The 27,383-nt window shown below is 43.5% G+C and overlaps 1 protein-coding gene across 3 annotated transcripts in view; it reads right to left on the reverse strand.

Moving 5' to 3' along the window:
- The window catches only part of Nck2 (NCK adaptor protein 2), a 144,959-nt gene that overhangs the window by 34,440 nt on the left and 83,136 nt on the right, over positions 1–27,383 (reverse strand). For 2 of the 3 annotated variants that reach the window (XM_027951787.2, XM_071601904.1), the window contains one exon: positions 9,692–9,933. In XM_027951787.2, coding sequence (XP_027807588.1) covers positions 9,692–9,917 — 226 coding nt within the window. In that variant the 5' untranslated portion in view covers positions 9,918–9,933. The remainder of the gene's footprint in view (positions 1–9,691; positions 9,934–27,383) is intronic. The other variant, XM_027951790.2, reaches the window with a different exon arrangement.

Consider the following 27,383-nt stretch of genomic DNA (forward strand, 5'->3'; position numbering starts at 1 on the left):
CTCAGTTTGGTAGGCCAAAGTTGTGTCCAAAGGGGACAGGAAAATACCCAGAAGTGGACAGAAGGCCTGAGGTCACACCTCAAGATAAGAGGAAGGCATTGCCTCAGAAATGCCAGGTCTTTGCAGCAGTTGATAGGTAACATCATTTCCATGTTCACATTACCATGTTGTCATTTCCATCATTTACAAAAATAAAACTTCTGAACCAACAGAAGTATGTACCATGGTTTTAATGTGTTCCCCAAACTCATGTGTTGGAAACTTAATCCCCAATGTAACAGTGAGGCAAGGTGGGACCTCCAGGTGATCAGGCCATGGGATGCTGCCCTCATCAATGGCCAATGAGCACTGCCCTCATCAATGGACTCGTGTGCTAACTGGAGTGGATCAGTTACCATGAGCATGTGCCCGTTACAAAAGCAGCTCCCTCTTGGCTCTCTGGTGCTCACTCTCCTGCCCTTCTGCCTTCCACCATGAGATGAAGTACAGGAAGGCTCTCGCCAGATACCACCCCACATTCTAGGAGTTCTCCACGTCCAGAGCTGTGAAGAACGAGTTTCTTTCTTTCTCTTCTTCTTCTTCTTTTTTTAACAAATTGCCCAGTCTGTGGTATACTAAGACAGGATGTTAGAACAACAATGGGAATTTTGCGTCCCCTGAGCTTGAGATCCAGACCTGCAGCTTCCTGCTCGTCATGTCCACTGGTGTCCTGCCCTCAGTTCAAACTCACAGGGGACCTGTTCTCCTGGCTAGTTTCTCTTCCTGCTTCCCTAATTCTCTTAGTCTTTCTGCTGTTTGTTCAAGAGCAAAATGCTTGAGTCATCTGTGACTGATCCTTCTACATGTCCCATACTCAATCAACACAGTGTCCCAGGGCTTTCCTTCAAAAATCCCCTCTTCTCTGTCACCCTCCATTCCCACTGCTGAGCTCAGGGCTGAAGATGTCATCCCTGAGTGATTCTGAAGACTCATCCCCAGCCTCTGCTGATCGGCTCAGTCCCAGACTGAAGGCCAGGCTCAGGATGCCCACCACACAATGCCAGGGTCATCTCTACTAGCCAAGTAGAAACCCTTTGGGATTCCCTTTTCAAATGGAATCAAGTCTACTGGCCAGGGCTCATGCCATTCAGGGTGCCCCAAACACTGAGGCCTCCCCAGGGCTCCCACTAATCGAGTCCACTGGCTCACTTAGTATCTTCCACACACCCTGCCATGTGGATGGACAGCAGGTGCCCAGGCTGAGGCTCCCCTTGTCAGCCAATCCCAACTCTGTGAGCTTTGACCCTGTCCAGAGTCATGCTTTACATGAATGACCTCCCTTAATTTTCAAAACAGAGACAAGCAGTCACTTTGCCCATTTCATAGATCATGCAAATGAGGCTTAGAGCTCAACACCTTACCCAAAGTCAATCAACCTGCAGGTGACAAAATGCTAGTTGAATGCAGGTATTCTACACTCTAGAGTCCTCATAACCACTAGGTCATGCTGCTTTCTGAATATATAGGTGCCACACTAAGCTGTTCAGTCCTAGCATCCACTGAGATAGGCAGCGACAGTTGTACAGTTTGAATGAGGACTACTTTGTGCCAGTATTATTTCCCCAATTATATCACAAGTTCAGATAGTCAGGGACAAGACCTTAATCTCCTTTCATATCCCAACCAGACAAAATAATACCAGATCAGGCCCCCGTGTCTGATCCAAACATAACCTGTCACACTGGTGACCCCTACATAATGCCTGCACCCCATTTCAAAGTCTTTAGTTATTGTTTTAAAGGTCACTCAGCAGGAAAGGCAGTGGCTTAGGAGGGATTTCAAGAGGACAGGGAGAAGAATAATCAACCCGAACTCAGACTTGGCTTCCACAATAACCAGGCTGTGGCATTCACTACCCACATTTCAGTTCTGACCTGAACAGTTCTGCCCTTGTTCAGACCCGTGAGAACATTTATGATCACAATGACAGATCCACAGTCCTAGAATGCCAAAATGAGAACTCCCTGACCTCTCTCTGCAACCACGGAAGGCTGGGAGCCCAGGAGCTCCCCCAGTGACCCCTACCCTACCTCTGTTAAAACCAAGTGCACAGATGGAACTGGCTCAGAACAGTCTGCGTGGGTCCAGCAAGAAGCAAGGATTTCCTCACTTGCAGCCTGGAGATGTGGAGAGAAGCGTTCAATAATTAGAGAAAATCCTGAGTCAGGTAGTGGGGAACCACTCTGAGGAAGAATCAGCTGGACACACTGATATTTGGTGTTTTTCTCACATTTTAGGTCCAATAGCAGCAGATACTCAAGGATACTCTCTGATCTCTCAAAAGCTTATACCAAACTTAAGACACTGCAGCACTGTAAATGTCCCGAGAGAGCTGGAAGCCCAGGTCACAATACCTCCTGGGCTATGAGCTTTCTTTATGTCCTGGGGGGGATCTCTAAGTCACTCCTTGGTGTATCCATGTTTTAATGCAAAGAAGGGGTATAAGAACAGTGCAAAGAACGTGACTTTCCCTGACCCATTTGAGATTAAGCTGGTGAGACTACTCATGCCACCCCATGTCATCCCTGAGTGATTCTGAAGACTCATCCCCAGCCTCTGCCCAGAATCATACTGAGCAGGACATTCACTGAGCAAGGACATTCACTGGACCTGGGAATTCTACACTGATACATTATCACCACCCACGTTTTACAAATTAGGCTTGAGCTTCTCCTCTAAAATGAGGAACGTGGCACTGCAGCGTTCTACAAGTGCTGCCTCTGGAACAGTCTCCCATCAAATGCACAGCGAGGCCTGCCCTCTAATCTAGATGGCCAACTTGGTGTAGAAAAGTTTCAGATTGGAACTGAAGTTCTCTCTGGGCCTCCTAACTGCAAATGTTGAGATCTTACGGTGGCCACACAGCCACTCTCAGGCTGAATTTTCTCATCTGTAATTAGCAATGCTATCAAGGCAAGCCCGGGGTAGTATCACCTACTTTTATATGAACAATATATGAACGATATTTTCACAAATTCATGTACAATGTAATGAAAAGCATTTTACTTAACAATTCTGCGAACCTATACCTTTTGATCTGAGTCACACTGGTGTGCTTAGTATGAAACACAGGCTCGAGAGCCCCTTCCCACTGCCTGACATCCCCAAATCCTTCCTAGATGAAATTCTGGAGTCTTTATTGTTGATATGAAAAATGCATGTAAGGGTAAGCTGCCAGGTGAAGGGCAAAGTTCTGTTTGAATTCCACGCTGTCGCTCTTACTATGTTTATCTAATGCAGGCAAGGGCTGCCTGCAGCTAGTGAGCTGGGCAGAGCTTGTCTCCTATTCCATCCTACGGCCCTGCCACTCTGGTTCCTGCCTACTACTTTCTATAGCCAGCGCCCTGAATCAGAAAATTCCAGACCAGTCTGATCTTAAGACAAACTGAGGAGTATGACTAAAGCACTTAGAGTAAGTGCCTTTTGTGAAAAACGGGTATGCTTTAAAATGAGAGAAAAATAAATGGCACCAACAGCTCTACAGCGTTAAGTCAGTGGCCACATGAGGACAGAAAGTGCTTTGCCTCTGGGCTCAGCACCCAGTCCCATGGTGGGCATTCTTCCCCAGAGGGTTGCTCAGGACCAGGCTTAACAGTCACACTTCCTTTGACCAATACATGAAGTTAAATGTATACGTGAAGGGCAAAGTTCCTTCAAAACTAAGTGATCGTAATGCTTAAAAAACGCTCTAAGGATATCTATTTTTAAAACTAGGCAGGTTCAGTCTGGGCTAGTGCTCAGTGTAGAGCATGTGCACCATGCAAGAGGCCCCATGTTCCATCTTCAAATACACACACACACAACTAGACAGGTGTTTATTTTTTATATAAATGGGGAATTCATTTATTAGTCTGCCCCAAATCTAAAATCAGACTTGATAAAGGTACAAAAAGTCACTATGAATGCAATTCTAATTGCTCTCTTCTCCCTAACAGAGGCATACGTCTCCTTAGTTTTCACGGAAAACTCATTTAAAAGCGTTCCATGGTTTTCTGTGTACACTGCTCCTGCCTGTGCCTATAGGCTTCCTGCACCAGGACAGACCCTCCTTGGCCACTTGGCCCACAATCCCTCATTCCTCCAGAGAGCAACAACAAAGCCCTGAGCATGTCTCATAAGTCAAAGGGCAGAGAACCGTCAAGCGGGTTGAGAGAGGCAAGCATCCTGGTAAATGTCACCTTGCCCCCAATGCACAAGCAGGCAGCAGGAGTCAATCTACACTCCTCCTCTCCTAATAGCTCCTCACATGGTGCCTATCCTCTTGCCAAATTACCCACTCACTCCTCTACCTGTCCTGCTTTACGCCTGGGTTTCCTGTCTGGACCAGTGGATGCTTGTCTCCTGGCCCTCCACTTTTTTTCATTCCTAGTTCCTCTTCAGCCCTGCAAAGGATCTGGAATGCCTCTGCACAAATCCGGCTCAGCTCCTATACACAGCCCCCAGGGATTGCTTGCATAGTCCTGGCTACCCAATAGGCCTCATCAGCTACTTCCCTGCTGTGAACTTTATGCTCTAGCAACATTCTGCTGCTCTATTCTGAGACACACAGAGCCTCACAGACTCCTGAGCAGCTCCTCAAGAGCAGAGCCCCTGAACATCTGACTTGTGAGACAGATGTTGGCACTAGGCAGCCACATTCAATAATGATTCACTTCCTGAAAGACATCTTCCCTGCTCAGCAGTCTCTGAGCCCTCCTAGAGTCTGGGTTTGGAAACTTCCTTCTGTATAGGATTTCCCTGCAGTTGTGGGTTCTGTCCCTCCTTTGCCTCCATTAGACTTAACATAGCAGCCATCCTACTGTGCACCTCTTTTTCGCGGAGAGAAAGTGTGTGTGGGCATGTGTGTGTTCATTTCTTCCCTCTTCCCAACAAAAAGGCAACTTGAACCGCCTTATCTTGTGGTGGTGTTTTGAACTGATACTCTCCTGAAGCAAGTTTCTTAAAAACAGAAGTAATGCAGCTACAGATATAAGCATATAGCTTATGTATTCAGTCAGGAGGTGTGTCCACGAACCTGCCAGGTGGATCCAAGGGCAGAGCAACACCACCACTGAGAGACCCTTGTGCCCCCTCAGGCACAACCTTCCTCCCCTCAGAGCAGAGTAATCTTGACTTTAATACCAAGGATTTGCTGTAGCTATTTTTGGACTTCCTATCATGGAATCAAACAGCTGTACTCCTTTGCATTTTTGATCAGTTCAATGCCAAAGTCAAACCCAACCTCTGATAACCGTATCAACTTCTCCCACAGAAACTGCCCGATTCTGGGTCCAAAAGCGAAGCTCAAACCAGTACAAAGGCTATTTTTTAAAGTGGGCAACCACTAGGGAGCCCGTCTCAGCAGCCTGTCTGTGCTCCAGGGTCTGGCTTGGAATCACTGGGGTGGGAGTTCTGGGGGGCTTCTGTTGGCCTTATTGATGGTCACGTTGGAGTAGATGCTAGAATAGCAACCACCAGAGAAGGTTAGTTTTGGCTACAGACATCAAAGAGGTGTTGAGCAGTGGGCATGAGTGCTTCTGAGCAAACCCTCCCGAGGAAGATACCATTAGCTTATAAATGGAACTGGAACTTCCTGGTTATGGTCATTCCCAGGAACCCAAGTGAGCCATTGAAAAGAGAATTGGCCTTTAGGACTGTGGTGGACTCCAGCTAGTATCAGCTTGATATTAAAAACTGCTGTTCAGTAACTTTCAAGGAAGTCTTTGAAAAATACCTCTCTGGGAGCATCTTTCCACCTCAAAAGATCTGGCATGGTGCTTCTACAACACACAGCTCACAGGATTTTATAAGTTAAGCTGTACTGTCAAGGCCAGCTGGTAGCCTGGGACCGCCCACTGCTGAGCTCAGCCCTATGCAGTCTGCACCCTTCAAGATATCAAGTGGATTCTGCTCACAGAAATTGTTCTTGACAATTGTTCCTTGTTATCTGTGGAAAAGTTCTCTTGACTATTCATGATCATAAGCTGAATATGAGAAGAGATTCAGTGTGCAAATGTTTTGCCTGTATAAAAATAAGAGCTCATATTGTTTTATTCAATGATAAATTATTAAAGGAAAAGAATGTTAATGGTTTTTGTCAGAGAGAGATCTTTTTGTTAAAGGTACTGCTTTTATCAAGTTGCTCTAACAAAGTATTGTAAGTAACAAATTAAGTTCATTACCAACTTCAGCTCAGTCACTGAGTACAAGAGAGCAGGAGGGAGTTGTACAGGGCTGCCATCATCTGCTACTATAACATAACACTGTGACTTTGTGTGTGTGTGTTTGTGTGTGTAGGGGGGTGTCCAGAGCTTCTTATTCCAAATCATGGGTCTGCCAGGGAAATCCTACCAGGGATTTTGGTATCAGTTGGATTCCCATGAAGCAAATGTGGACGACACCATGAGTAGGTAATAGAAGCTTGGAGTATGCAGGATAGTTCTCAATGTTGCTTTTATTCCCAATGTATGAGGAGATCATTTCTGCTCTCTGCACAAGTGGTCTATTAAAAAAAAAAAAAAAATCACACTGTCATTCTGAGGGTACATTGGTGACAATACTTAAATAGGAATCTGTGAATATTTTAGCTTCAATCTTTGCAAAAGAGATTACTAGGGGGCAAGGGATTTACAGAAAGGTTTCAACCTTCCTTCTTGTCTCAAGCTTTGTGTGGAAGTCAGGGTATGAAGAAAGAAGTCACTCCACATGGGGACTTCGGGTCAGGGGGCCTCCCCTTCCACTTGATCCTGCTTCAAAGAGGACCAATGAAAAACTCATACAGCAATAACAAGTCCCTTGTCATCAACAAATAGCAAGCTTTCGGTGAGCATGATAAAGCCCCCCCCCAAAAGAGTCACAAACGAGAAACACACTAAATATGGGGCTACTTTTCCCTGATGATGGGGTACTGACCCCAAGGGACTTGAGGCTATAAATATCAATGGATACTAATAAACATAGATGGTCAAAACATAGTTCTGTCTGTATTTTTACAATATATAATGCTTAACACAAATGTTTCCAAAGAACTGTGCGCCTGAAACGAGACAGAAGCCCATAGGACAGCTGTCACTCTAAAAAAGAGATTTGCTCAGCTCAGCCCTAGAGGGCACAATGTGAGCAAAGGGAGGAAGTTAAAGAAATGCAAAAATTTGATTCTATTTAAGGAAGAGCTTTCTAACAATCTGCGTTCTCCAAAAATGGAATTGGCTGACTCTAGAAGTCTAAGTGTTCCAGCAGAGCTGGGTGGCCATCTGTCAGGGACAGTGGAGCTGGCCAGCACCAGGCCTGAGGCCGAGCTTGTGGATCCAGTCTGAGAGCCTGGGTGTACACAGGCGTGTTGAACTGATCACATCTCAGGGCAAACTAAACACACTGGGGAGAGGGTGCAGACCCACAGCTTCAATTTGTGAGCTTATCTTTTGTCCTGAGAAACCCAAGAAGGGAAATGATGGGTTGCTCAAAAAGAACTTCCAGATAACCCAGAGGGGCATGCCTTGCCTTATTCTACTGCCTACCAATTTCTTGGCATTTCATGTTTTACTAGGATCCTGAGATTAAAAAATTAAAAGAACAATAAAACAAAATAAGCCAATAATGTCTAGGACCACCAGAGGAAGGTACTTTGTGAGAGGCTGAAACTGGAAAAAATAAATAAAATTAAGCTCTAAACAATCTTAAAGTATTTATCTACTCCTACTGCCATCATTTCTTTACCACAGAGTTAATTAAGAGTCACAAATAGAGCTGGGCTCGGTGGCACACACCTGTAATCCCAATGGCTCGGGAGGCTGAGGCAGGAGGATTGTGAGTTCAAAGCCAGCCGCAGCAAAAGCGAGGCACTAGGCAACTCAGTGAGACCTTGTCTGTAAATAAAATATAAACTAGGGCTGGGGCTGTGGCTCAGTGGTCAAGCCCCCCAAAAAGAGTCACAAATGTGGGAAGAGTGCTTCTTTCATATGCCATGCTTAGGACAAAAAAGAAAAGAAAAAAAAAAAAAATGACAAAGGGCAGAGAGTTCATTGGAAAAAAACAGACTCCTAATGAAAAAATGGAATTTCTACACAAGGCTCACAATGTGATGGCCAGTAACCTGGTGTGATTCACACAAAGCTCTCCATCTCACTTCTCTCCCCAAGGCATGAGAAAAACCATAACACAAAAACACTATCCAATAAATGAAGACTTTAAATGATTCTCAACAGAGAGCTCAGACTTTCCAAGATTGTGGAAAATGAAAGATGAACATTTTGCAACACTGATGATATTTGGTGTATCATTTTCTTTTCGATTTTCCCATGTATTCCTTACTATCCCCCTCAAAATGAAGTAAATCCATTTGTTAGAAATAAAAAGAAAGACCTAAATAAATGCTGTACAGGTGATAATACTGACTATTTCAACAGCCAGCCTGTAAGTGATGACCTAGCAGTATCAGTACAACTCTGTACTCATTTAAGGAGGTAACGATGGGTTTTAAAATGTCAGCTCAGATCAGTTATTCTTCAAAAGAGCCCTCACAATTATTTTCTTAGATAACCTGAAGCAATAACTACTGCAAGCAAGTCCAATGTGCACACAAAGGTAAGGTTAGACATCATCCATGTCACACAATGGGAAATGGCAGTTCCCACGTCCTCACCCCAGTGATGGGATTTAGATGTAGTCTGACTAGGGCCACCAAGGATCTGTCTTTGAAATTTAATCCGCACAATATGGTATTAGGAGGGTGGAAACTTAATCCTACCGTGGTGTTTAGAAGGTGGGGCCTTTGAAGGGTGATTAGGATTAGACAGATTCCTTAGGGTGGAGCCCCATGATTGAATCCTGGTGACCTTATAAGACAGACTAGAAAACACACACAAAAAGTGCATGTACACTCACAGGTGCATGTATGCACACATTTCTTGTCTCATGGCATGTGATGTTCTGTGCCAGATCCAGCCTTCAACCTGTACCACAAACTCAGAGCCAAATTAAATCTCTTTTTTAAAAAAATAAAAGTTACATAGCCTCAGGTTATTTCATTATAGTGATATAACACAGACTAACACAGCAGGGGAAAGGATGCAGCATGAAGACAGAGAACCAGGTAAGGTGGTAACTGAACTGAGCTCCTGGACCTGTCCATGGATATCACACTGCTACTTGCCTTAGCTGCCCCCTTAAGCAACAGTGCCTGGGACTGTGCCATGAAACACCATCAATCTCCAAGAGGGAGGACATTTCTGCTGTTTCCTTCTCTAGGCCTAAAAGCCAAATGGATGGAATTTTGTAGGACAGAGAAGATGTAATGGAAACAATGACAGAGTCAGCCCTGAGGACACTTTTGGAGGTGGTAATTCCACTTCAGTGTCCTTTGGAATTTTGATGCAGGGAGACAGATACCTGTGCAAGGGTCCAAAGCCCAGAAGTGTCAGTTTACATAACACTCCAAACTCTAAAATCTCCAGGAAATGACACACAACATATTTCTCCGTTTTGATCTCTTAGTTCTAATAGATTTCAGAAAAGGCAACTAGGAAGACGTCAACATTTCAAACAGATCTTTTTAAAAAACAAAATCAAACGATCAGAAAGAGGAAATGTCTTCCCTTGAAGTGCACAAGATCTCCTGCTCTCCACTGAGGCAGTGGCTTGGCTGAGATGGGGTTCCCGCCCGGGGGCCACTCACCTAGCGTGTCCTTGAGGTTCTTCACCAGGGAGCCCTTCTTCAAGCTGTTCTTGCGCTCCACGTAGTTGGACGGCACGTACCCCGTTCTGTTGGCTGCGTTCCTCACCCGCCACCACGTCTTGGAGTCATCCAACAGCCACAGGCGCTCGTTCTTTTTGATGTCAAGCTCTTGGTCCTGCTGGGCAGTGTAGTCCCACTTGGCTATAACAATGACTTCTTCTGTCATCTTTCATGGAGTCCTTCTGCCAGCAAAACATTTGGAGACACTCATTAGAGGACCACCCGGACACTTTATCCTTTGACCAACTTGAAAAATCAGGCAATGACAGCTCTTATTACAGTTCTGCCACCAGTTTTCTCCAGGATATGGAAGGCCTCAACCTTGAAATGACCTTCTTTCCACAAGCTTTACTATTTTGCTTAAAAAGGCAAGCTTAAAGAAATCCTGCGCTACTGCTTGCTGAACACTGGGAATCCTGCATGTTCCACCAAAACAGAATACAAGCTTGCAAATCATTCTAAATAACAATGTTATTATTAAATGTGCTCACTAAATTAAATAACTCTACCTCCTCATAGCTGATAAGTTCACATTCATTTTCTGGGTACATGCTGAGGTCACGAATGCACTTAATAAATATAACCCACCCAAACTACTCTGAGAAATTAAATTGAAAATGCAGTGTTAAAGCAATGTGGTATCCTGAATTGGATCATGAAACAGAAAAAGGAAAGTGGTGCAAACACTGGTGAAATCTGAATAAAGTCTAGGTAACAGTGATATACCAATGTTAATTTCTTGGTTTTGTCAATGCAACATAAGTGGAAAAGTTAATACAATGTTAACGTAAGTGGAACATTACAACATTAGTGGAAACTAAACAAAGGGTATACAGGAATGCTCGGTGCTATTTTTACAACTTCCCTGTAAATTATTCTTGAAACACGATGCTCACACAAAATCCTAAGCAGAGATGTTTATGGAAGCCCTATCCATAACTGCCAAAATTTAGAAGTCGTAAAGATGTCCTTCAGCATGTGAATAGATATATAAAACTGAAGTATATACTGACAATGGAATACTATTTAGCACTAAAGTACAAGCTGTCAAGCCACAAAAAGACATTAAATGTGGGCTGGGGTTGTGGCTCAGTGGTAGAGTGCTTGCCTAGCACACATGAGGCACTGGGTTTTATCCTCAGCACCTCGTAAAAATGAAATAAAGATATTGTGTGTCCACCTGCAACCAAAACCAAAAAATAAATATTTAAAAATAAAAGACCGTAAATGCATTTAACTAGGTGAAGGATGCCAATCTGTGAAGCCTGCATACTAGATGATTCTGACAGGGTTTCACGGATCACACTGTGGTCAGGCTCCTCTGAATCTTTTTCCCAATAGGCCTTGACTTTTATATATTTATATCTATATTTGTATCACCCAGTGTTAGCAAGAATCCTGCTGAGCTGATCTTCACAGAACCTCCCACTTTCACTCTCTGATCAGGATCTTCATCTTCCCCCTTTCTCCATATGATGTCTGATTGCCCTGGCCTGTTTCAGCAAGAATTCTTTTAGGTCCATTAAGCCAGAACCCTACCTTTCCCACAAAGTTTCCTCTTAGTAATTTTCTTGCCCCTTTAACTATACGTGCTCAACTTTTCCTGTTTTGGTTATATATATATATATATATATATATATATATATATATATATATATATATATATATATATATATATTAGTTGTAGAAGGAAACAATATCTTTATTTATTTTTATGTGGTGCTGAGGATCAAACCCTGTGCCTCATACGTGTGAGGCAAGTGCTCTACCCTACTGAGCTACATCCCCAGGCCTTTTTGTGGTTTTTATTAGAGTTGAACCCAATCTCTTTCCTCAATGCAAAATTCCACTGTGTTGTCATCATAAATAAAGTCTGCCTTACAGTCCTTTAACAAATGTCATGAATAGCAATTCCAACTATATGACATTCTGAAAAAGGCAAATCTCTGGAGACAGTAGGAAGATCAGTGGTTACCAGGGTTGGGGGAGGGGGTGAGTAGGCAAAGACAGAGAATTCTTAGGGCAGTGAAACTACTCTATTTAATACTATAAGAATGGACATATGTCACTATGCATTTGTCAAGACATAAGATATCCAACACCAAAAGTGAACATAATATGAAAGTACTCCAAAATTAAGGCAATAAAAATACTATGTATCTAGTAAAGTCAATATGGGAAGTAATAAATACCAAAAATATGTCAGAATAAATTAAATGAATATATTTTCAGCAACTTCATGTGTTAGGTAAAAGATGGGTGAGTGTTCTTTCAAGAGAAAAAACAATCAATATTCAGTCCTTCCACTGTCTAGACAGTTCCCAAAACTTAGGAAGGAAGGAATAAAGAAAAGATGCTCAATAAACCTCATTTCCTCCTCAATGAGTTCTCACTGTCTTATAGGGTTGAGCTCAGGATTATGGAGGGAACCTATGATACTACCATTTTTAAATGATATGACACTGTACTAAAGACATTTATAAATAACATATAATCTCTTTCATAGGTCAACTTCCAAATTTGGAGATAACAAACTTTTGGGGAAAGAGAAAGGTAAATCTTACACATATGTACATAATATCCAAGAGGGCAGTTTATACAACACTTATGTCTAAACCAGAGACACTTTTGTTATCTATGCTTCTTAATTACACAATTTCTAAAATAGTTTTTGACAATAACAGCCCATCACATGAAACCAATCATAATCTAGGCAACAAAGGCTATCAAAAAATTTTTTCTACATGACCAGCAAATAAGGAGTTGCTTGGGACAATCCAATTCAATGCATACTGTACCTCACATAGGAACATAAAATATAGCATTGCCTGACCTCTACCACCAGCCAATCAGAACCTTCCAAGTGATTGGCAGGCTTTAGAAGGTGAAAACCAAGTTCACTGGTTTTCACCAGTGAAAACCTCAAGGTTGCATCGCAGGGGTCACACTGCCAGTGGCAATGGGGGAGGAATGTTCCTTTGGTTTAGAAAAACTCAGAAAATGATGTTTCAACTTGTTTAATTCTGAGAACACTGCGCACCTGCAGTTTGAAGTCAGAGAGGTGCCGTCTTGTAAGAGACTGAGGATCTCAGGGATTTAGTAACTTGTGCAAGGACAGAGCCAGGGTTGGAGCCCAGGTCTGCTGCTCCCAGATCTGTGGGAAGGAGCTCGCCTCTGGGGGTGGGGGGCTGGGAGGCCTAAAGTCCCGTCTGTACAGCAGGCTTATTCCCACCCAGGAAATCTAAGATTCTAGGACACTTGGGAATGACCCTAACCCTAACCCTAGCATCTAGGGACTGTTCCTTGGCCCTCGCAGCGGGATCTAACCCTATTCTTATTAATGAATAATGGCCTCTTAGCAATAAAAAATGGCTTCCGAGACCAGCCAATCAACAACCGCCTCACTCTAGAGAAGTCCACCAATCAATGATGGCCTAACTCCAGTGAGGGCGCTTTGGTGAACGAGCCAATCAACAACTGCCTTACTACAACACCCCCGAACGCCAGCCAATTGAAGACAGCCCCACTGGTATAACTGCGTTTGCCCTTTAAGATCAACTCACTTGGACATATTAAGGCCCCCTGGAAGCCATGCTCCCCCAAATCCATGGCGAACCCAGCTCTCTGCATAGGAGGCCGACTTGGTGGTCCTGCTTTCTGCAGTTAACTAGTGGAACCAATCCAATTGGTTCCTTGTTCTGATTCTGAGCTGTAGCGGTGCACAGATAAAATAAAATTAAAACCAATCTTTTCTGTATGCCTGTAGATAACTACTCTTTCAGCTCTTTGCCAACATGGCTTGGAAAGGCTGGCTGGAAGCCCATTCTGGAGGGTCTTGCATGCTGGACAAGAGTGGAAGTCCCCCTGAAACTTCAGGTTGGTATTTCTTAGAAGTCCAACGGGAAAAACATGGTATTTTTGGTCAAGAATAAATTGCTATGGCATAAGATAGGCTGCACCAGAACAGGAAGCAACTGGAGATGAGTCACTATTCATAATAAAATAGACATGCAAACGGACTTAGATCTCCAATATGGATAAGCCCCAACAGGGTAAAAAAAAAAAAAAAGAGGTCTGAAATGTACATTCTAAAAACTACTTAACATTTAAATCAGAGACAGTAAGGATAGAATCATAGGGGTCAAATCCAAAGCCTAATGTATGGTTCTCTGGTTCTCTCTCCAACTTATGCAGGTCAAGACAATTTAATTTTTGCCTTCATTAACTACAACTAGTTTATCACGGGGGTCTAGCTCCCAGAGAGAAGAGCCAACAAATCTGATGTTCTATAGCTAGATCACATCTTTTATGTCAGGTGACTGTGCTAGAACAGAGCTTGGCAAAAAACCCAAGTTATGCTGAAACAAATCAGCTCTTGGAGAATCTTACAAACGAGGCTGCTTTTTCAAGTCTTCAATGGAAGAAGTTTTAAAACAAACAGAATAAAACATAACATTTTCAGCTCAACAGTTTTCACTACCCCCTGAAATAACACTGATCCTATTTTAGGACCCTATTTTCTTTCTAAAAGCAATCCCATTAGCTATATCTTATGGATTATATATTTCTCATAACAGCCAGTTCTTGGCACAACACCCCTAAGTGGTCACAGATACTTTTAACAACATCAAGGGTCCAAGCTAAACTGCTTGGTCATAAAGGCAAACAGAAGAGGAGTCAGGGATCTGAGATTCTAAACTTAACTGCACTGTGAGTCCACCTTGGACATGAGCTTATTTTGTAAGAGGGAATAGCAATACTTGCCCAAAAAGGTACACAATATGCTGGGGAAAGCAGGACAATGTGTTTAGGACAGTGGGGCTATATGTTCAACAGGCAAGGGCTGGTGTTCTGCTTAGCCCAGCTGCTTCTCCTACCAGGTGGCATAATAATGACTCACTCAGGAGCTTCTAAAGAAAGTCCTGAGCTTGCTATTAGGCACAGAAGAGCCTCAAGAATGGCAACTGCAGTCAATGAGACACTCTGGGAAAAAGAAAAAAAAAAAAAAAAAACCCAGGGTAATTCCTACACGTAAGGTTGGGGTTGCATTCTGTGTAATTCTTCTATCATTTAACAAGGATTTGCTGAGTGTTTTATGGGCACCAAGTTTCTCTGGGGGGCAAGATGAACCTGGTGTCTGCTGTCTTGTGATCCAAGCCTGAGAATAAGTGTCACCTACTCTGAAATACCTTTCCTGGAAGCTAGGTGCAGTGGTGCACATCTGTAATCCCAGTGACTCAAAAGGCTGAAGCAAGAGGATCTAAATTTGAAGCCAGCCTGGGCAATTTAGTGAGACCTTGTCTCAAAAAATAAAGGGCTAGGCTGTAGCTCAGTGGTAGACTGCCCCTGAATTCAATCCCCAGTGCAACAATGGAAGGAAGGAAGGGAGGAAGGAAGAGAGAAATACCTCTCCTGACCTATCCATAGAAATCAGTATTACTATCCTGTTCTGGCCTCTGAGTTACTTCCTAAGGAGCCTTTAGTGCCATAGGGGATGACATGTTCACTTACAGGTGTGGGAGGCCTCATTATGTGTCGACAATAGCAACTGAGGCTTCAGCTTCCTGGTTTAATGGAAGCTCAGGGAAAAGGCAGACTGAAGATTCAAAGTTAACATTCATGTGCCTCATTCACCCTCTACCAGACTAACCACTATGGACTTCCACAGAGAAGACCAATCTGGCAGATGAATGTTAACTTTGAATCTTCAGTCTGCCCCTTTGCTTCCAGAGAAACTTAGTGCCCATAAAACACTCATACAGCTTTTAAAAACTTCCAGTCCCATTTTGCAATATAAACCTCAGGTAGATGGCATACGGTTCCTTAAACTCAATTTAAAGTACGTGCACAGGTAGACAAAACACAGGATACTCACCTAAAATTTCAGAAAAAATGCATTATGTGTGTTTGTATATATATAGACACACCACAATACGTTGGTCTATATATGTGGCAAAATAACTAATTTATATAGAGAGTGAGCAGGCAGGAGAAGAAATTGGAATCATGTTTTGAAAAAGTCACCCCTAGATTTTCAACACATAGTTTGGATTATTCAAATAATATAATCTATTTCACTAAGGATCCTTAGGATTTTTTGTAATACCAGTATCTCATGTCTGGGTGTGGGGAATGCAATTAACCAAATTATGGAAACAAACTCAAATATAAGCTTTTATTAGATGTGGTAGGCAGAATAATTGCCTCTCAGAGATGTCTACCTCCTAATACTCAGCACCTGAACATGTTAGATTCCAAAGCCAAGGGGAATTATGGTTGCTAATCAACTCCCCTTGAGATGGGGGATGATCCTGGATTATCCAGGAGGGCTCCATAGAAGCACAGAGGTACTTGTCGGTGGAAAAGGGAGGCAGGAAAGTCAGAGAGACTTAAAGATGTTACCTGGCTGCCAGGGGATAAGGAAAGTCTAGGAGCTGCAAAAGGCAAGGGAACAGATTCTCCCCAGGAGCGTCCAGAAGGAACACAGCCTTGGTGACACCTTGATTTTAACCTAGTGAGGCCTGTGCTGGACTTGTGACCTGCAGAGCTGTTCAGAGAAGAAACTGGTTTCAAGCCATTATTGAGTTTGTGGCAGTTTGCTCCAGCAGCAATATGAAACTCGTGTGAGTAATCATGCGAAGATCAGCCTGAAGAAAGGAATACTTTCTATGTTTCCCCTCATTTATTACAATATTTTCCTTCCTGAGTATATATTTGCAAATATTTAAAAATTGTGCATATTGCATTAAAGAGACTGGCTCGTGAAAGAGCAACCAAAATACTAAAACTCCTGATTAAAATTTCAAGTTGTGTTGCAGATAAGACTTGCCAGATGCCAAATAAATTGACAGGGGTTGGCAGGAACCTGTGGTCTCCTGTGGGGAAACAGAAAGGCCAGTTGGTGGCTTTTCACATTCAGTATCACTAATTACAGCTAATACTCTTCAACTCTAACTAGGACACAATATGGAACCTAGTGGCTGTTCCAACTCTCAATAAGTTAATTAAGCTATGACAAGAGTCAAGGTCTTACTTCTTCCTGAAGACATAAAAATACACCACATGTAAAAGAGAAAATAAACAATAGGCCTTTCCCTGTACAGACGGAGAGGTGCCAGAACACAGTGCCACCAGGTGGTTCAGGGGTGCATGGCAATAGCTGGAGAAACTAACATGGATGAGCCCACCAGAGGTTCACAGTAACTCTCTAAAAAGAGATATGCCTATAAGTATATTTTATAAATAATGTAACTGGGGCTTGGAGATACTAAGTAACTCACCCCAAACCACAAGGCTAGAGAGTTGCTAAAGCTGGGATCCAAACTCACTAGTAGGGTCTTATCACAAAGCTCAGGTTTTTCTATTGTTCTTACTGCCTGCTAGTATTCCCTGGTAGCAGAATTTTGCTGCATTGCTTAAAAAAATAAATCCCAAGGTGACAAATGGATGCTGATAAACAAAAACAGAGTTTCCTTTTGATAAATGGGAAGTAAAATGGTGAAATGACTAAGGGAGAAACAGCAGTAAGCCTTGAGCTTCCAGGAAAGGTCTGCGAAGGCATTTACTTGTTTTTAAATATTTTATTGGGGAAGGGGAAAGGGAGGCAACACGGGTCAAACTGTAAAGTTGACTCCAAAGTACAGTCAGTACAGGGCTGAAGGGCTCAGTTCCCTCGCAGCCTCTCTGCCGTAGGAGTGGGGAACAGGCCCCTCTGCACACTGCTATTGTCAGGAGCAAAGCAGGGCAGAACCTTCAAATCAGTAAGACCTCAGCTCTGCTTGAAGCGTTATCTTGGAGAAGGTCCTTAATGATTCGTTTTCTGGGTGTGTCAGATAATGGCTCAAGATTGTGGCCTGTGATGTCTCTATGCTCTTTGAAACTGTGACAGTTTCCTCTGTAGCCACCAGTGTGACCACATCTAAGAATGTTCCTCTCTCGCTAGAAGAGACCAGGGTTTGAAAGCCAGCCTCAGTATCACTGAGCTGGGTGACCTTGGGGGGAGATGCCTGAACACTTGCCATTTCTGTGTTTGCAGGTGAGGCCAGGGCTTCTGCAAGGAGCGTATGAGGCAGAGGCAATCCACAGGAAGTAGCCAGTACCCTGTGCATGACTCTCAGTCAACACTGCTCTATCCCACATCCCCGAATGCCAAAATCACGGAGCTTACTGGACTTGAATGTAATGTTCAGAGGGATCAAAAATACATTTGCATTAGATTAAAAGTTTCATTTAAAGAGAAAGAGGAGGCTTAAAAGGACAAGCCAAGGCTCAAAGGCAGAGCTTTAAAATTGGGCTACCACAGTACTATGAATCCTTTCTGGGAATTTTTACAGAGGGCTCCGTGGATCTTGGGGACTTCCCAGGTCCCTTCCCTAATGTTCCTGCTGTGGCTAATATGAAGGACATCAGCATGTATCTGGTTGGGGGTGGGATTTTTTTATGTGTTCAAACCACTTACTAGAATACATTTCCCAGACAAGAAATGCAGTGCAGCCCAGTCATTATTAAAATGTAAATTAAAAAAAAAAAATCTGTTGATGCTGGTTCCACACAACCAACCAATGGGAAAAGACTTAAAACAGATAGGATGGATGCTCAACTGCTGCTTCTCCTCCTCCCCTGATCTGCCCAGAGTGTCCCTAGCCCTCCAGGCCCACCTGGGAGCACATGTACTTCCCATTGGAGGCAGGGCTCTTGTTCCCAGGTCTCCATTTGTAGAGGGAAACAACTGCATCACCCCTACCCACTGGACATGCCCATGACCACAGGGCATCACTGCCCACTAGACATGCTCATGACCACAGGGCATCACTGAGGTCATTTCACTTTTTAAACAATGATTAGAGTACTTGGCACAACTTCAAAGGCTCAATATGACATAGCATTTTTTTTAAATTGCAGGAAAATGCACACAACATAAAGTTATCATCTTAACCATTTTTAAGTGCACAGTCGAGTGATATTAAGTACATTCACCCTGTTATGCTACCATCCATCTCCACAATCTCCTCATCTTCACAGATGGAAACTCTGCTCACAGAACAAAAACTCCCCATGTCCTTTCCCCCCAGCCCTGGAAACCACCATTCTGCTCTCTGTGTCTGTGAATCTGACCACTTCAGCGACCTCGTGGAAGTGGAAACACAGAATATTTGTCTTTCTGTGAATGGCTTATTTTCACTTAGCATGATGTTTTTCAGGTTCATCATGTTACAGCTGATGTACAATTTCCTTTCTTTTTAAACTTGAATAATATTCCATTGTATGTTTATTCACAGTTTATTTATCTATTCATCTGTCAATGAACTTTTGGACTGCTTCCATCTTTGGGCTATTGTGAAAGTATTTTATGAACTCGGGGATACAAATATTTCTTTGAGTCCCTGCTTTCAATTTTTCTGGGTATTACCCAAAAACAGAATAGCTGGATCACATGGCAACTTTATTCTTATTTTTTTAAAGAACTGCCATACTCTTTTCCATAGCATCTGCATGATTTTATAATCTCATCAATGGTGCCCCAGGGCTCCAATCAATTTCTCCATGTCCTTGCCATTTTTCTGATTTGGGGTTTTTTGTTGTTGTTGTTTGTTTGTTTATTTGTTTGACAGCAGCCATCTTATTGGACATGAGGTGCACTTTTTTTTTTTTTTTTTTTTTTGATACCAGGGATTGAACCCAGGGGTGTTTAACCACTGAGCCACATCCTCAGCCACTCCTCAACTCTTTTATGACAGGTTCTTGCTGAGTTGCTTAGGGCCTCACTAAGTTGCTGAGGTTGGCTTTAAACTCAGAATCCTCCTGCCTCAGCCTCCGGAGTCCCTAGGATCACAAGTATGTGCCACCATGCCTGGTGCGCATAATCTCTTAAGTGAATTTTCTTTTTACTACCCTTTCAATTGGATTCATTAGCACATGGCTATTCTCAATAAAAAGAAAATTCTATACTAACAAGTAATGAATCTGAAGTTTTCTCCTGCACCCTCCTTCCCATCTTTTTCTTTTTTCTTCTTCTTTTTTTTTTTTTTAAGTGAATCTATCACTAATTCATCTTAACAGCCAGGATCAGTCTAAATTAAACATTAAATAAAAACAATACCTGAAAACCTGAGCTATCAACCAGTGTTCAGGGGCTCATTGTGGATCAACTCATTTTACTGGGTGAAATGCTCAGGCAAATCAGCGTTCCAAATACTAAACCGAAGTCCACATTTTCTAAGCTTCCTCTGCTTCCTTGTAGGCATCTCAGACACTGAGTGCCCTGGAAAGCTGGGGAGGCTAGTGATGCCCAAGTGCTGTCATTCTGGAGATTCGCTGTCAATGTGATAAGCCAATTCTGTGACACAATATAACTGACAAGCAAGAAAAGTCCAAATTTCAGTGGCTCCATCCTGCAATCCTAGTGACAAGGGGAGGCTGAGGCAGGAGGATCACCAAGTTCAAGGCCAGCCAGAGCAGCTTAGCGAGACCCTGCTCAAACCAAAAAGTAAAAAATAAATATTGTACCTCTGAGTCAAGTCACCAAGACCAAAAAAAAAAAAAAAAAAGAAGTTGTCGTCTAAATTGCACTAGACTTACTAGCATGGCCACTGTCTTCTGCCAACTTGGAAACATTTTACAGCAATGGGGCAAAGAAAAAAATAACAGCAATGGAAAAGCAGTCACTAATGAAGAGGGACATCAGTGCCTTTAGTGAAATGTGATCTCCTTCAGAATACTAGAGTGTGTGAAGAAGTTTCAGACAATGCACACCCACGGTTCTCAAAGCAAATAACCAGTCACCATTTTTAGGGTTTATTAAGCCTTTCTATCTCCCCCACCACAACTATAAAAGGAGTTGTGACTTCTACCACTTAAATATCCAACTCACAAAGGTAGCAAGTATAAATGTCAGCAGCTTCCTCAATTCTTACACATGAGTTCAGCTACATTCATCAACACCTGACCTTTTCCCCTCCCACCTTACTATTCATGATTCCTTGTCTAATTTTGAAATATGCAACGCTGAAACAAGAAGCATACTGATTTAAAAGCACATGATATATCATCTGGGTCTTACAATGTCTGCAGCATCTTAATTCTAACAATTTAACTGGCTTAAGCCCATGATTCCTAGCACCATGTCTGTTTTAGAACCTCCTATTTAATAGAAGAAAAAAATTGTAGAAAGGCAACCCGTACCCAGCCCTGGGGACAGGGACCCTTATTTACATGCTTAGATCAGAGCCAGGCCCACAGTGGGGTCCCAGCACAGATGAGAGGAACTGGCTATTGTGGCTTTAATCACCACACAGACAGCTCTGCATGTGATTCTGGAAAGACAAATGCTAATATCCATTTACTCCAAACGTAAGCTTCTTTTTAAGAAATCCTACCATCCAAGAAATCAAAGTGAGGAAACCAGATTTCTAGCCTTTATGTTTGATTCTTTGTATACTATTTTTAAAATCGTTTGAATTTCTTCTTATGAAAATCTACCATCCATATGGTATAATTATTACAATTAATTATATTATTAGCTGAAGTTCATACTTTATTCACAGGCCCTTAGTTTTCCCCAATATCTTTCTTTGGTTCTAGAATCCCATCAGGATCCTATATTTAGTCATCACATCTCCTTAGGTACCTCTTGGGTGTGGCAGTTCTTAGACTTCTTGTTTTAAAGAACACTGGTCAGGTATTTTGTAGGATGTTCTTCAACTGGGATTTTTCTGAAATTTTTCTCCCAACTAGCCGATTAGGGGTCCGGTTGTAGGGATGAAGACCACGGAGGGAAAGTGCCCTTCTCATCAGAACCCATCAAGGATGCAAACCATCAAGGTGAAGCTGACGCTGGCCACCTGCCAGGTTGCTCCTCTGTAAAGACATTCTTCATCCAGGCTGCACTCTGTGGGGAGGATTATCTAAGCAGAGCCCACACTCAGGGACACAGAGTGACATTCCACCCTGGGGAGACACGCAGCTATGGAAGTCACTTGAAATTCTTCTGCATGGGAGATTGCCCCTTCTTCCCTCACTTATTAATTTATTCAATCGCTTATTTATATCAATAAGAACTTTTGGCTATCTATATTATACTTCAGGCTATAATTCAATAATACTTCACTGTGCTGCTCAAATTGTTCCCAGTCTGGCCACTGGGACCTCTTTTGGGGGTTCCTGTGTCCTGCTGATAGACCACCATCTCTGGGGGTTTGTTTGCTTCATTCTTTGTATGTTTGTTTGTTTTTGAGCATTTCTTTTCTTTCTGGCACCACAACATGCTCCAGGCTCATTCTGTATATTCCCTACAGTCTCACAATCAGTGTGACTGATTTCACAGAGAACAGCGGTATCCATACCCACTTTTTCTACACTTTCCACACAAATCCCTTACAAAGGAGAGAGGGAAGGTTACTTCTTTTTTTTTTTGTAAGGTGACTACAGTGTAGATTTCCTTAAAATTCTCCCATGCTGACTCTAGCCTGAATTCTGGGTCATATGTCATTGAAAAATGTAAAAAAAAACAAAAACAAAAACCTATGTTGTGAGCCTGATGATATCTGAATTCCACCAGGCTGCCCCTCTTGCCAAGCAATGATTTTAAATAAATAATATATTTCCTGGTTCCTAACATACTTCCTAACATACTTTCAGGGCTCATCCCCCTGAAAACTCATCTCCTCCAAAAACACAGCTTCAGTTCCATCCCTTCCCAACCCACTCATTCACTCACTCACCAGCCTCTCACCTGTCAACCAACCTGCCATGTGTCCCACCAACCACACCTTCCTCACCCAGGCCTCACCCCGTGCTATAGCCCTGGCCATGTCTACCTTTGGCCTGGGTGAGAGGACACTTGGCAACATGTGTCAGGGGCACTTGAAGAGATTTCAGCTCTGCAGACTGCCTGACACAGCACTGAAAGCAGCAAGGAGGCACTTAGAAACCCTCGTGCTGCACTGCAAAGACACGTGATCAAGGTATGGGTGACAGCAGGCTATAAGATGACACACATAATATGTTCCAGGCTTTGATTTTTAAATGGTGTATTTGTCATTCAAAAAGGATTGGAGGTATGCAGACACCAGTGCTAAGAACCTTCTTCAGTGTTCTGGATTTCTATTATATTTATAGTCAGATGTTTTTAAAAAAGACCCTCACAAGCACTACTTCCCTTCCCCACATCCCAACTCCACTTAAGTCCACCTCTCACCTACTCTGCACCTGCCCTGGGACAGCCAGTCGCACTGCCTCTAAGGCAGCTCCCTCTAATCTCTACTACTGGGTGCTCCTCCTCCCCACTCAGAGGGGCCCTCTCTCACCTTTCTCCTCCCCCCTCTAATGGCTGCTCCCCTCCTGCATTCTCAGCTGATGCTCAGGAAGCTATCAGAAGAGGGTGCCTCCCCTGCTGTGCCTATGAATACTCCACAGACCTTTGGTCACTAGAGTGAGCTTCTGGGCTCCCTGTGAAGCCAGTCCTCCTTCCCCATCAACTGAATCCCACAAAGTCTCAGCTCCCCAGCTGCTGTGTCTTTCTGGACCATTCCATAGAAATGCAGTAGTAGCCTCCACCCCAAAGCACTGGCTCTCACCCCTCCCCCCAGCTTCTCTCTCCTCTAAGGCAACACAACACTCTGCCAGTGACTGGTCCACACTGCAGGCTCTACCCCCTGTCCCATGGGCTCTTTTATTCCCATTAACTGGCAGTTCTTACCATGTCTCCACACCCAGTGGGTTTCATCTCTCCTGCATGCTCAGTGACAGCAGAACCTCTTGTCCAAACATGTCCAGCATGTTTCCCTGGGCTGCCCTGTGGCTTCTCTTTCCACCCCTGCTATTGATTCTAACTCTGTTTCTGACCTAGAGTCAGGGACAGCCAGGCTGCATCCAACCTCCTGGCCCTGAGAACCATGGGTACACGCAGATCTCCAGCCCAGCTCCATCTGCCAGATGTCTACCCCCAACTGCCCACAGAACATCTCCACACGCATCCAGTGTGCACTTCAAACCTCATGTGTTCAAACAAGAACTCTTGATCCTCTCCACCAAAACTGAAAAGAGGCAAAGTAATAAGCAGGGAATGACAACCCTCTTGAGCTGCCTGCAGGATTCCCTTCACAGTAAATGACATATTAGACAACCACTCACCCAGATGCTTGGGCCAAAAATCCAGACCCGTGCCTCAGACTCTTCTCTCCCACTCCCCATCCACCGCACCAGCAAACCCCACAGGCTTGCCTTCAAAATGTGCCCCAAATCCAACCATTTTCCTCCCATTCCACTGAGTATCCCGCTGTAAACCAGAGGCTCCTCCCAGGCTGTGCACCCTTCCCCTTTCCACCCACCCCAGCCCAGTTCCCTGGAAGCAGCCCTGTGCTTCTTTCAGAACTGAAGGTGATCTGTGGCCCTCCTCTGCTCAAACCCACTCACCTTCCATCACACCAGCATCAAATCCAAGGCCAAAACATCTTGACTTTGGATTTCTGTATGTGGTGCAGTCGCCTGGGAGGAGCCTCCCCAGATCTGGGCAAGTGTCTTTGTCCCCTGCCTTTGTGTGGGCCTCTCTCCATAGTCACCTCCCTTGCTCCTTCCTTTCTCCCTCTCTCAGATCCATCCCTGATTAAATCCAACTCTCTGGCTGGCCACAGGGCCCTCTTATCTAAAACAGCTGCCACATGACTTTCTAGATCCAAGTCCATTTCCTCTTTCCCGTGGTACTTAGCAGTACTTCACACATATTTTTAGTTACTAATCATCTATTTCCCTTGCTGAACATAATTCCTAGAAGCCAAGGCCTTGGGTCTTCTCATAGACCAAGCAGCTAGCAGGGTGACAGTTATAGGGACATGCTCAGCAAACATTGGAAAAAGTGAATGGGTGGGTAGCCAAGTCTTCTATGGGGGCGGCTGTGGTCTCCACCACCACAGGCAATACAGGGACTTAAGGTATCTGTAGAACTGTGTGTTCTACACTGCTGTACTGTTTTATAGTTAGATTAAAATACTTCACTCGAAACAATCCCACCTCTTGCAATCTTCACTGTCATTCTATATAATAAGAAATCTTTTCCCATAAAATAATTCCATTGAAAAATTCGAATTTGATATTATTCAATTGCTTTGAATAAAAGGGTAAAAGTACATGAAACATACATTAATATTCATGAAATTATAGATCAATAATGAAGAGCAAATCTTCCAATTCTTTCTAGCAACTGATTCGTTCAGCAACAGATAATGGAAGATTAAAGTTTAGCAAAACATATTAAGTTCTTGAGAAGGCACAGCCAGAGACTTGATGATTTACCTGATGAAAAAATAATTTAAATACCTTAAATGAAATCTCAGCATTGAATAAACTTTTATTTATCTTTATCAACCCCAAAGTTTAATTGAAACAGGCTGCTGAGCACAGAAACCACACAAAATGCACATGGCCCAATCAGTACAACTATGAGAACACAAGGTTCTCTTTTGTGTGAACATTCTGAAGTTTACAAATACTGGCACCCATCACTGGCACAGTACAGGACAAAACTGTGTTCTAGGTAAACAGTGAGTCTGGGGTAACAGTGGATTTGTCTGTGGGAATCACAGGTTTTCAGACATCAATAACATGATTGAATATACTTGTTGTAAAAACTGTTGCCTGGGACACCCATAACGGAAAAAGACCAGTATTTAGAATAGAGAAGGACAGCTACGATTCCACAAGAGAAGACCAGCCGCCTGGTGAAAAGCAGGCCAACAGTCCAGTCGCTGCCCAGACCAGCAGCACAAACAGTGAATGAACATGAACAACCAGTGAACTCATTGATCTCTAGAACCCCAGCAGGATGCCTCAGCAGCGCCAGCCATGTAAAATCAGAGGTCAAGAAGGTCAGCGTTGGGAAGTTAGGAAGCCAGAGGAATAGACATATTCTGCAGGAGAGTAAAATGGAATAATAATTCAGAACTATACAGAAGGCTGGGCACAGGTGGCAATTCCACTCCTACTCATGCTCCACAGAGTCACCCTCAGAGCACCAGGGGACATGCACCACAGTGGCCACAAGGGCACTGCTCACGATGATTTGAGGAGAGCAATAAACAACCGGATTGACAGCAGAGGGGACAGATGGGTGGAGCAGGCAGACATTCAGTTTCACATGGCCATAAAAATGAAGCCACAGCGGCTTCCCACAGCAAATGGGTGACTCCTGGAAATGATAAGGAATAGAGGGGGCATGTCCAGGGGGCTACCTGTGACCTGGTTCCATCTTTACAAAGCCCTAAAATAAGCAACACTAAACAACACTATTTAGGCTTACAGGTGTACGTGGTGAAATTCATTGTAAAAAGCAAGGGAATGAATGTAAGAAAGTAAATGGGGGAGAAGAGACAAGTCTCATGGTCAGAAGGCTTCTAAAAACTTAAATACTCTGTGCTCAGAAGGCAGAGCATTACTCCCAACCCCCTGATTTAGGCCATGCTTAGAGACTTGGACACAGCTGGGAAGTGGAAAAAGAACCACTCAGCAATGGTGAAACCTGACGGGTGGCCGAGGTCAACACCCACAGTCACGCAGACGGCATGAACCTTTCACATGATGTAATGAGAAAGGCATCGAGTCTTCCAACCACAAATCCATAACCCCAGACGACCACGAGAAACATCCAATAACTCTGGACAGAGGGACTTCTACCAAATGCTGGACACCCCTCAAAGCAGTTAAGGCTGTCAAAAAAAGTAAAGGCCAAGACAGTGTCACAGCCAAGAGGAGCGTAAGGAGACATGGGAACTAAACCTAATGGGATACCGTCCAGGATGGGCCCCAACGGGAAAGGATAGTAGGTAAAAAAAATTAAAAGCCCAAATCAGGTATGGCCTTCAGTGAATCATAATGTGCTGATATTGGTTCATTAGTTGTGACCAATGTAATATACTCGTGTAAGCTGGGAAAGTAGATGCTGAGGACAGGAGAACTGTCTCCACAATGCTTCTGTAAATTTGAAAGAAGCCTAAAATAACCTCAGCAGGGGGCGAGGCCATGGGGTAGGAAGCGGTGGAGAACTCTGTAGCTTTCCCAGTACTGACAGCCTTCTGGGTTTTTAAGTCAATGGGTACTTACTTTATTGTGTCCCATAAGTTCATAAATGATATTTTAATAACTACCAAATATCACAAATGGAATGCCATGAAGCACACAGGCCAAACAGAAAGGGGCATTCAGAGTTAGTATTTCACAGTCTCAGTCACTGCTGGAGCTTCTCAGGGCATGGGCCAGTGTGGCTGTGCCCCCTCAGCCCTATGCTCCACTGCCATCTGACTGCCACTAAGCGCTAGGTCCCAAAATAAGGCAACAGTTCATCTCGTGTTGGAAAAAATAATACTTATTTTTGGAACGGTCTAAGCCCCAGAGAGATGAGTGCATCAACACGTACTCGGAGCTACAGTTTCTATCACAGATGACATTTCAGAGAGGGACTACTATTTTTGTGAAGGTGCAGCTGGAAATGCAACTGAGTGATGGCCTTGCTGCACACAGCAGCTCTGTTTCTCCAGAGCTCACACGTGCGGGATCATACTACATTCCACGACAGCCCGAAGGGCAAGCATTACTTCTGCCAACGCAGAACAAGGAATGGAGGCCGTGCATGCTGGTGACCTGC

The sequence above is a fragment of the Marmota flaviventris genome, chromosome 14 (assembly GCF_047511675.1).
Source record: "Marmota flaviventris isolate mMarFla1 chromosome 14, mMarFla1.hap1, whole genome shotgun sequence".
Classification (NCBI taxonomy): Eukaryota; Metazoa; Chordata; class Mammalia; order Rodentia; family Sciuridae; genus Marmota; species Marmota flaviventris.